The sequence below is a fragment of the Parasteatoda tepidariorum genome, chromosome 7, assembly GCF_043381705.1.
Source record: "Parasteatoda tepidariorum isolate YZ-2023 chromosome 7, CAS_Ptep_4.0, whole genome shotgun sequence".
Classification (NCBI taxonomy): Eukaryota; Metazoa; Arthropoda; class Arachnida; order Araneae; family Theridiidae; genus Parasteatoda; species Parasteatoda tepidariorum.
In genome coordinates this window covers 69,246,664-69,259,105 of record NC_092210.1, presented here as the reverse complement: position 1 = coordinate 69,259,105, position 12,442 = coordinate 69,246,664, and the positions used below count along the sequence as shown (strand labels likewise).

The window sequence follows — 12,442 nt, the reverse complement described above, 5'->3', positions numbered from 1 at the left end:
AACTATTTCATTGATCTTATTCAAATTTTGTATTTCGTCATATAAAATTACTTTCTTTGAAATGATGCAAATATCGTATACCTCACAATTCAAAAATGTTTTGACTACTATTAAATAAATATGTTAAAAACAGTAAATATTTATAAAAAGTTATTTCTTGCATGGTCTAATCTTTAGATAAACAAACGTAATAATTGAGCGCAAAATTTTTTCAATTCCTTTAAAAAGATCTCCAGCTGTGGTAAAGTACACAAAAAGTAAAATTAACATTAAGGGGGCCAAATTTCAGATCGCTTTTCTGACCAAATTATTGGTACCATATTTCAAAGATTGCGGCTACCCCCTATATTTCTGGATTCAAAAATCCGAATCCGTTGAAAAAAAGTTACGTTCATTCGAAGAAAGTACGTTTTCGTTTCTGAATTCAAAAGTTAAAATATCGTCTGCATTGAATTTTTAGCATATTTAAGGCTACCCCCTCAAACATTAAGATTGAGTCCAAGTACGTAAAAATCCAATCATAAGAATCAAGAGTTATTTCGAGTGTTCTTTTTCATTTCTTCTGTGCTCTGCTTTTTATTAATCTTGAATCACGCTGTCCTCAGCAAGTAACGGATGATGAACACAATGATGAACACAATGGGTCCCAAATATCACCATTTTATGAAATCGGAATTTTTTTATGATGCTTGCACTATTATTTTATGATGTTTTTCTGGTTCCCAAATAACCGGACAGTTCGCCTGCACCAAACCACTTGCTGGACACCCCCAAAGATTAATGAAATATGACAGTACTAACTTCATTTTGTAACTTTTTAATTGTATATTTTATATTTTATAACCGTCGTTGAACAGCCGACTCAATTTTATGGGCTTACGACTACTAATGTTTAACTCCGTAGCTTTGTNGCCTTGTTTCTGCTTCAAGCATGCAGCTTTCTATGGATTTACATAATTGCAACCGATTTCAATTTTTTAAAATATTAGAGAATAAGTACTTCAATGTCAAAAAAATTCCCAAGAAAGTTAATAAGCATCTACTTTGTCACTTTCGGACCATTTTCCCTATACATAATAAAATAAATGTGTGTGTAATAGTTACGTACGATAAAAGCAAAACTTGATGCCGAGCGATTTTTTTTAATATAATAGATGCTAGCTGAATTTCCGTTCTGCATACGAGGTGAAAAAAATAAGCATCAATAAATCAATAATAAACAATCAAAATGGAGCACAAAACTGTAAGACAAATGCCGACAACCAACGCTAATTCCAACTTCTTTTATTTACATATATTATTTTTTCCCTTTTCGGAGGCTTTACATTATTAGATTAAGAGAAACACGAATTTAGTAGTTCTTCATAACAAAGCAACACATGATATTTATAATTTACCATAATCTAGCTACTTTCTCCTGTACATATATCTTCGAGGGTGTGTGAAAAATCCGTCATGAAATTGTACTTTGTAACTATATAAAAGCATATTTGGTATCCTACCTATTAAAACTGCTCCATATGATGCTAGTAATGCTTATTACAAAAGTTGAGCATCATTGGTGCTATTAAAGAATGGAGATTTTTTACGGAATCCCATAGCAAGTACGTAAATATTTTTGCATTATTTTTTTTTTTAGTTTATAACTTTTTTTTTCAATTAGTACCTATTGCTAAAATTAATTAAGCATCATTAACGTCAATACTAGTTTGCCGATTTGTTTGCTCTGTAATAAACAAAGTAACAACATTTCTCCATTTGTTTTGTTTTTTAGTAGATGGGATTTAGTATCAGTAATTATAACCAAAACTAATTACCATTGGCATAAACAATATTATTAGTGTTTTTTTTATGTTTGTCCTCAATAAATAAATTTTCAGTTCAAAACTTATTATTTTTTTATTTCAATTGTCGTTAATTATAAAAGATTTAATTTTATTATTTACTATTCACTTTTTAAAAGCAGAACTATAAACAAAATATGCACGTGTTCTCACATAACTTTAGAAATTCTACTATAATTTGGTGATTAAGTCAGCCTATGCTACAGCGAACACGTTGATCGTTCAAATAACCTGGCATTTAATTAAGTGTTACAGAACACGCAATAAACAACTTTTTTTTATTACAGGTATAAGCTAACAGACATCACTGGTGTTATCTTTAAAATATCTGACAAAACTTAAATGCCTATAATTTGTTTTAAACTAATGGTTTCTGCTAAGTCAATGAGAAATTTCCTTTTTTTTAAATCCTTTAGCTTCCTGTTGAATGTCGCATTTTTAGAGCTTACGGTATACAGACACACAAATTCTTGATTTTATTATATATTTATTGAAGATATAGTCCAAGAGCTCGTGTAAACCAGACTTATGTCATAGCTTAAATACTGAAAGTTTTCTACACCTTGCGCCGTGCTTCATTTGGCAGGTAACAGGTGGCAAATATGCACAAAATGGGACCATACTTATTTTATAAAATCTGAAATTTTTGTATGTTTAATAGGAAACTATTTTAAAATGTTTCCAACTAATCAGATTGTTATCTTGTTATAAATTACCTTCTGGAAACCCCTAAATGTTAAGAAATAGGACCTTATTTACATCATTTCATAAAGGGCTGAATTTTATGTATGTTATTTAAAAATCCATATCAAGAAGTTTTCCAATCAGCCAGTCAGCTCGCATGCTGCAAACTGGAAACCCTTAAAGGTTAATGAAATGTCACAGTTCTTAAGTCATTTTATAAATTCTGAAATCTATATTTATTATTTGGGAACTTATTTGAAGTGGTAAGACTATTTAGAAGTTCCTATCCTATATTTCAAGTAAACAAAATTTGATTTACTGATTTTTTTAAAAAATTTGATTTCTCGGGAACTATTGCACTGATTTCATTCAAATTTCGTATTTCGCTATATAAAATTACATTCTTTAAAATGATGCAAATATCGTATACCTTATAATTCAAATTTTTTTGACTGCTATTAAATAAATTTGTAAGAAACAGTAAATATTTATGAAAATTTATTTCTTGCATGGTATTATCTTTAGATAAACAAACTTAATAATTGAGTGCAAAAATTTTTCAATTTGTTTAAAAAGATCTCCAGTTGTGGTAAAGTACGCAAAAAGTAAAATTAACATTAAGGGGTTCAAATTTTAGACCGCTTTTCTGACCAAATTATTGGTATACCATATTTCCCAGATTGCGGCTACCCCCTATATTTATGGATTCAAAAATCCGAATCCGTTGAAAAAAGTTACGTTTATTCGAAAAAAGTACGTTTTAGTGTATTTCAAAAGTTAAAATATCGGCTGCATTTAATTATTAGCATATTTAAGGTCACCCCCTCGAGCATTAAGATTGAGTCCTAGTACGTAAAAATTCGATCATAAGGATCAAGAGTTATTTCGAGTATTTTGTTAATTTACTTTGTGCTCTGCTTTTTATTAACCTTGGATCACGCTGTCCTCAGCAAGTAACGAGTAGAAAATATGTACACAATCTCTCTCTCTAATATCACCATTTTATAAAAGTTAAATTTTTTTATGTATCTTGGACAACTATTTAATCATGTTTTTCTGGTTCCCAAATAACCGGACAGTTCACATGCAGCAAATCACTTGCCGGACACTCCCAAAGATTAATGAAATATGACAGTTCTAACATCCTCTTATAACTTTCGAATTGTTTATTTATTACTTTGGCACTTATTTGTAGTGATAGGACGCTTTCGATGTTGCTAACCTACTACCGAGCTGTTTTGAAATTCCTAATCCTCTGCCAGACAGTTCGGTGTTTTTAAATCCTAATCCTTGTTGAACACCTTTAAAGTTTACTAAACTGTAACTGTAGTTTCGCCTTTTAATAAAATCTGAATTTTATATTTGTTGTTTAACAACTATTTTAAGATTTTTCTTAAATGGATAAAATTTTTCTTTTATTACTCCACGACAGATACGTGTCCCGGCCTGCTGAATTCTAAATCAGGACTTACTGAATGGTATTTCTATTTCGACTCTATGACCTGAGTCCCAAACCTTTATATTTTCTTATAAAGAAACAACTGATAGAAAATTGATTTGAGTTCTAAACTATTTTTTAAGTTACTAGTTTGTCAATAAGCGTAATAAAATATATGTAAAAATGAAGAATGATGCATGACAGCTTTTGAAAAGGATTTTTTTTAGCTATATTTTTTTCGTTGAAAAAAACAAACAATATTAGTATATCACACACGTTATCAATTTATTGCGGTTGCATGGCTAAGATAAAAGGTAATTTTTTTAAAATTTATTACCTGTTATTATAGTTAGCCTTGTTGAAGTCAGATATCTTCTAATAAAATAAGTATGAGAATCAATACGAAATTATCAAATAAGCCATATTTTTCGTGCAGAAAATAATGTCATTTAAGCTTTATTATAATGTTTACTTCAAAAAAGTTTCGCTAGATTTAGTTCGATTTTTTTCATCTTATTTATTTTCAACAAAGACCTGAGAAATTAAATATTCATTTGAAAGATATTCAGAGACCAATGTTCATAAATGTGTATGACACACAAAGCACTTTTTATTGAGTGAATTTTTGAATGCATGGTTCGTTAAATATTATTCGTTCATAGTGAGAAATTTTGCAGGTGTTAACTGTTATAAATAATAAATATCAATGCAAACTAATGTGTTAAAGATAAATAAAACATATTTTATAAACTTCTTTCAGAAGAATAATTTCATTCAAACTGTGCTTTTGCGCTATGAAAAGCTTAAACTTGTCGGGATCAGGTAAGGACTCGGTTATTAAACAAAGTTTCTCCTAGAAAATTTTTATTTTAATAATTCCTTTTAAAAAAATTGCATACTTTTATACAAAAAAAAAACTTTCTAAAAGAAAGGAATTCTTTAGCTGAAAGGAATGTTTCGCAGCGTTTCATACTATTGAAAGTTAATTTCTTTGAGAAAATCAATGAGTAATGCACTCCATGTAAAAAATAAATAAATAAATAAAATGGCAGCTAGAAATCGGTAAGAATGAAAATAATGCCGATTTATTTCTACTCTGTCCCAAGGACAGACCAGAAAATAATGCCGATTTATTTCTACTCTGTCCCAAGGACAGATCAGTTTAAAAACAATTTTCACACAGAACTTCATGTTTAAGTCGCTTAGGCATCTAGTGAGAATAAAATTTCTTGTACATTAACTTCGAGAGAGTCATCGAATGACATTATTCTTGCTATGTACCCAAAACAACTTTCCATTGATGGAGTTCTATGAAGAAAATTCTTTTAAGCTGATCAATCCTGTTCACAAATGCTTCACTATGCATCAAAATAAGAAATAAAGGCTTCCTTATTTTATATTGTAATAAATTGCATCTTTACTTCTTTTTTTTAAAATTTAAAATGATGATTTTGTGTTGTGAAAAGCTTAAACATGTTCAAAAAATTTTACCATTATGTGTGTAACCTCTGGATATGCCATCACATTTCTTGACATTTAGTAACTTATTTGAGAATAAAATTTCTAGAGTAGTTCTTAGTGATTATCTAAAATTAAATTTAAAACAACTTAAAAATTCACAAATGCTACAATTTTTTAAAACCTGTATGAGTTTTGGTGTCACATAACCATCATCCGTAGGATAACTGATGAAGGTGTACCTACTTCATCAGCAGGTCTCTCTTATACTTCATCAGTAGGAATAATTCACCCTGCCAATGAAGATGTATGTACCTATGCAACATATAGTTTAAATTTTTTTTACTATTTACTATTTTTTAAATTTGTTTTTAATGAAACCTATTTGGAATTAAAATATATTTCTTGTGTTTAGAAGGTAAACCAACAACTGTCTATTTTAGCCTTGATATTATGGATATTGATGAAATAACCGAAGAACGAATGGTGAGTAACTTTAACGCAATATCATTACTTAATTTGTTTTATTTTTATAAAGATAAAGCAAAAGAGTAAATAAGGATACTGCGGGTATTTTAGATATAAGAGGAAACAATATTATTGATAACAGGAGCATTTCTAACATTAAATGAGTTGCATCTGTTTCCAAAAGATTTTAATAGCTTGGAATGAAGTTAAATGCAGATAAATTTGCATATACAGCAAGCACAAAGTGCATAAGCGTATTTGGTCATCATTACACAGATTCCTGTCATAACGATTAAATTGGCTTTATATATACTGAGAGTTACATTTCTCTATCTGTAAAACGAGAAAAAGCCTGCCTGTTTGTCTCTATTATAACTTAAGAACCATTCGTGCTACGGTCTCGAAATTTGAAAGGGGGAATTGTCGGCCCGATCTTAAAAAACATTTCAAATGATTTGTTCGACATAGTCATTCGAAAATTAATTTTTCTCATAAGTCACTGTCATCAATTAAACTGGGGAGGATTATTTTCCTTTAAAGTACTTAAAAGATATTAGCAATTTTAGCTAATTCACAGTTCTATTCAATTAAAAAACATATAAAATCAGACAAAACCTGCAAGTGTAGTTAGCACGTGTATAAATGCTTTACGCATGCTCATAGAGAGAGAGGAATTTTTCCAAGATCAGAGAGATATTATAAAATTTCGAACTTGAAATGTCTTATGACATTTTGTTTACAGTTTTAAGATTTGAACGTATATATGAAAATTAACTATATCGAAAATTTATGATGTAACATTAATGAATAATTTATCAAAATAGAAATATTATTTTTTCAAGAGAAGTACGTTTACTAAATTATAGTTCGTAAGAAAAATTCCTTTTCAGGGCAACATATTTTAAACGTTAGGAAATATATATTTATCAACATTCTCTCTAAAATAAAATAACACTTTTAATTCTTATATGAATTATTTTACAAATTTTGCTTCAAATATGAAATTATTTATTAGAACAAATAAGATACCTGAGAAAAAAGTGCTAAATAAATAAAATGAAATCTATAATAAAATGTAATGCATTTTTTATTATTTAATTTATCCATCTCTCTTATTTTGACTACTTAATTAAAAACGTACATAATATGTGATATAAATGTGCAACAAAAATGCATGTATTAAATGATCTGATATTATTTCATTCTATTTAAATAAAAGTGAGTGAAAAATCATTTTTCTATAATGCATGAAAATGTTATAATTTTGATTGAAAATCAAAAGAAATAACCATTATTTTTATTAGAACATTTTATTAATTCTTCCCTGAAAAGAAAAAAAAAAGATCAACATAATAAGTGACAGATATATTTTAAATAGCTAAACTACTACACTGTTACTCATTAAGTGAAGATAGTGATATATAATTTACTGGTTACATGAAAATAAGTTATGTAAACATGATTAACATTGGTATTTTTAGGTATAAATACTTGTTTCAAAAGTTGGAAAGTCTTAGAATTGCTAAAAAAAATTACATAAATGTGTTTTTTTAAATAAATAAAGCAAGTATTTTGCCTTCAACAATATTATAAAAAACAAATTTTAGTATTTTTCTAGAATAAATATCTTTCATTAGGCTGTAATGAATTTGTCTTTTCCTTGCCAACAATAAACAGCAATGGACGTAGAATTTTCCAGCATAACAAACCAGTTGTTGTTAATGCAGGAAAAAAAACTGAGAAATAAAGTTACTTTCACCTTCTGTAACAAATTAAGAATTTAAATTAATTAGATATATACTAGATGAACGTGCTTAGATAATAATATTTTTTTAAACTATTTTAGCGCTCGTAATAAAACTGAGTCTGAAGGGATTATATAAATTTTTTCTAATTATTACAAATAAGATGGCCCAAAAGCTCTTAACTGTTCTTAGATGTGACTTTGAACCTAGGTCAAGAGGCGTTTCAGATGTTCTAACAACAAATGTTGATCAAATCAGTTTTGACAGTCGAATGGCATTTGATTGGCACTATGTCATTTTTGTAAAAATAATGACCTACTTATCTTATTCAGGTTTTATTCAAATTCATATCATATTGCGTTAAGATCAATTACATTAGTTCACCATGCATATAATTTTTTTAAAATTAAAAATTTATTTTAAATTTTTAGGGTAAATAAATCCATCCCTTTTTGTATACTCTGAATATTATCATAACCGAATAGTGATTGGAATTTAAATGTTAAGCAATAATTAATGTTTTTCTTTTAGCGAACAAACATTTTGAATTAATAAAACAGCGGGGGGTAAAAAACATTGCTTCTACAAGAAACTGCTTTATTCTGTACGTTTTTCAATTTTAGCCCCCTTCCAGTTTTTTAATTTCAAAGAACAATTTTATATTTTATAGCATTTGAAACCTTGGTAAGGCTGCGGGAAGTATACATTCCACAAACTTCTTTACTTTTTAAATGTCAGTGGAAAGATACTTACTATTTACCTATGATTTATGCGACCATCTGTTGATAACTTCAAAAAAAAAAAAAAAAATTAAAAAATTATTAAAAAATTAAAATTAAAAAACTTATTTCTATGTAATAAACTATTTGAGTTTCGTTTAATAATTCAATCTCTGTCCCCGAAATATTTTACCTTAACAGAATCAGAAGTTGGAATGATTTTTTTTTAATTCACTGCTCCCCTTGAACTGACATCTTCATTATACATAGAACATTCGAAATGAAATCTTGGTCTTGGTGAATTTCAGCACCCTCTGTCTTACCTGGTGTCATCTTTGAGTGTTTATCCTTTTTAGAGAAATTTAGGTTTACCTTAGAACATTTTTAATCTTAGAGGCACTTAGGCTTAAAGGGGAACACTTGAACTTTTAGTCTCCCCGGAGTTCTTTTATAGACACCCTGTACATAGAACATTCGAAATGAAATCTTGGTCTTGGTGAATTTCAGCACCCTCTGTCTTACCTGGTGTCATCTTTGAGTGTTTATCCTTTTTAGAGAAACTTAGGTTTAGGTTAGGTTAATTTTTAATCTTAGAGGCACTTAGCCTTAAAGGGGAACACTTGAACTTTTAGTCGACTATTTTAATTATTCTATTAATCTGATTTTAGTCTTATTTGCATTTAATGTGATTTTTCATATTTTTACTATTTGAAGTTTTACCTGACCTTACTTTTATATGTTTTTACCAGTATTTTTGACACTTTCATTGTTGGTTAATTTTATTCACTTAGATGTTCTGTTTTATTTTTTATCATCTTTTCGATTTTGGGACTTTTCCTATGTGTATCAATCTTTTTAGTTTTGATTTTACGTTTCTGTAGTTTTGCAGTGTTTAGTTCACGTGACAACGGGTGAAACCCTTATCCGCTAACTCCTTCGGGGGTTGGCCGGTTACCATTAGTCTTAATTCACCGCTTATAATAAAATCAGAATAATTTGTTTTCAGGAGTACTCAATGCAGTTCTATATAAACGAATATTGGAAAGATCTTAGGTTGAACTATTCTTCTATGGAGGTAGGTTCCCACATACCAAGAGAATTACACAATAAAATATGGAAGCCAGATACCATATTTGAAGATTCTAAAGGGGGATGGATCTATCAACTTTCAGTTCCTAACGACGTGATTCAAGTGCACAAATATGGTTATTTACACCATTATGCAAGGTATGTATAGATTAACGACAAAGTTGAAAATCCGACATTGCATACAATGCCGATAATCACCGCCTAAGTATAAAAAAGTTTAAACTTCTCACACTTTACCTAGGCTTTGCATGCAATATCAAAAGACAAACGGGAAAAGTATGAAATCTATTTTTTTAAAATTTTACTTTGAATGTTTATGATTTATTAGTATTAGTAAGTAATTTCTTGGTACAAGTTGATTTATATTTTATTTTGTTTCTTTTAATACGAAAGGGGCAAAGCTGAGTAATCTCCATGCATTATTAACAATAACCAAATTAAACAAGAAGATAATCTGGCAAGCCTGGTAGAGGAACTAGTAACTGTATAATTTAGGACACACATGGCGAAAAATAACTTTTTCGAAACATATGGTTAACCTCGTTTTCTATACATAATAATAAACGCGGCTGTGTGTGTGTCTGTTTGTCTGTCTGTAATTACAATATATTGCCCCAGAAACCTCGCCCAGGCACGGAACTCGGCACATATCGTGGCGGACAGCTGGCCGCTTTAGGCGGTTAGTATTTAATAAAAATGATATAATGCACTCAATTTTCTCCTAAAATTTAAAAGAATTATTGTTTGTGTAAATATTCCTTTCGAGTGAAAGCGAACAAGCTTAAGAAAAATACATTAACGTTTAATAATCTAGTACATTTATAATTAAAGGTTGTAAAGGTTAATATTAATTTCGTTTAATATATGCATGCTCATACATGTTGTAATTTGTTGAATTTTATTTGCTTTTAAAAACCTGCTGTGTTTTATCAAAAATAGCCATGTAATGAATTATTGTAAACGCTTTTTCACTTGCACGTTTAGTTCAGTTTTAGCTTTTAAATACTTTTAAAATAATTAAATTAATTAAAATAAATATTAATAGTAACTAATTCATTTATATTTATTGTTTTATAAATAATTATTTTAGTTGCACTTTTTATCAAATTTCGGTTTATCTCTAAAAACATTGTATTAGAAACAAATAGTTATATAGAAAGAAACATGAATTACTTAAAAGATAAACTTCTGTTTAAATTTTTATTAAATAACTTAATCTACCATATAAATATATGATCTATATTGTGCACAAATATCAATTTTTTTATAATTACGTAGTAAATATAAGGATTAGAAAAAACGTTAAAGCTTCAAATATAGTGAAAACGGTTCTGAATTGCCATCCAGAAGCTTAGTGTTTTAATCTCTCTGACAGTCACTTTCTTTTTTTAAACTAATGCTTCATGGTTCAGTTTTTACAGCTAAAAATAGGGTGTTTCTTCTAAATATCCCAAAAATTTCTTTTTTGACAAACAAAACTATCGGAAAACTCTCCTGTTCTCTATTTGTTTCCTCCCGTTTTGTTATTAGATTATCTTTAATAAATGTTACGAATGAAAAATTGGGAAGATTTCCATATCATGTCCAGCGGCAGAATAATCGCCAAGCTTTGACAATTTCAAAGTAGAGATGAACAAAAAAAAAAATAAAATAAAATAAATCAATAAATTATACGTAAGAAATCAAACATTATGTTTTTTTCTAAATTTTAAGAATTCCATTCGTTGCCTTGGTGATTGCAGTTTTAATGACAAATTAAGATACGGAAATATATCTGAAGAAACAAACCTAAAATTAAATTTACTAACATAACACGATTGACGGTTTATTTAGTTATATAGTTACTGAAATTTTTGTCCAATAATCTAATATATATAATTCTCTTAAATTTTGGCTGTATTTCTTTTCCACCGTCATTTATTTGAATTCAAATTTATTTTATATTACTTAGTATTTACTAAAAAGATGTAATTTTTGAAAGAAAAATGTTTTTATATGGATTTGAATGATTGTTTTGAATTCTTAGAATTTTGTGCATTTGCAATGTACCTAAGTTAGTAGCGAGCGAAGCAAACCATATAAGATTGCGTAGCAATTTTCGGGGTTGGCGAGCGTTAACTTGCAGGGGGCGCAGCCCACTAGTAATAATTAAAATAATAATAAAACTAAGTTAAAATTAACTAAATATGTTTTTAAAAAATTTCGTGTTTTAATATAAAAAGCAAACGTAATAAAACTCACTCGTTTTAATTATCTGATAACTCGTCAGACACTAGATATTTCCCTCGCTATGAGCTCTAAAACGAAATCAGTAGTTAAGAAACTTCTATTATTTATTAATATTAAGGGAAATGAGTTGATTGTTTACTTTGTTTTCTAATTGTCATTTTGAAATCCACTAAGATGAAGTGAAAAGAATTTCTTTTGGTTAATCGCCATCTTTTTTCCCGATATCTATTGCGCTCGCACGGAATAAATATCCTCCCCCAGTTGGGCATCTAAGGGTAAAAAATGCATGCTCAATTAGAATTTTTATAAACTTTACACATGTAGGGATACATAATTGTCAAACCCTTATAAATGAAAAAAAAACCCCATTACTTCATTATTGAAAAAACCTTTATATTAATATTCTGTACTTTATTATATGAGCTTCTAGAGAGACAAAATTTTTTATAAGAAATAAAAAACCAGTTCATGTTCAAAAAAAAAAAAGAAGAAAATAATGCGTGAATGTATGTTATTATTTTCCAGATATAATATGAAGTTAGCATGTTCAATGCTTTTGTACACTTTTCCAATGGATACGCAATTGTGTTACATGAATATTACTTCCTGTGAGTCTATATTTTAACTATTTTAACATTAAATTTAACTTATTCAATTTTTGAGAATTATTTAATGTTCATTTCAGATTTAATATATATAAATGGAAACATCCATGTTTTCTATATCTATGTATTAATTTATGTATCTATCTATCTATCTATCTATCTA

General features: G+C 28.4%; 1 protein-coding gene across 4 annotated transcripts in view; it reads left to right on the top strand.

The window, feature by feature from the left end:
* The window catches only part of LOC107447053 (glycine receptor subunit alpha-2), a 64,229-nt gene that overhangs the window by 8,098 nt on the left and 43,689 nt on the right, over positions 1 to 12,442 (top strand). For all 4 annotated transcript variants that reach the window (XM_071183568.1, XM_071183567.1, XM_071183569.1 and 1 more), the window contains 3 exons: positions 5,840 to 5,910; positions 9,363 to 9,583; positions 12,200 to 12,282. In XM_071183568.1, coding sequence (XP_071039669.1) covers positions 5,840 to 5,910; positions 9,363 to 9,583; positions 12,200 to 12,282 — 375 coding nt within the window. The remainder of the gene's footprint in view (positions 1 to 5,839; positions 5,911 to 9,362; positions 9,584 to 12,199; positions 12,283 to 12,442) is intronic.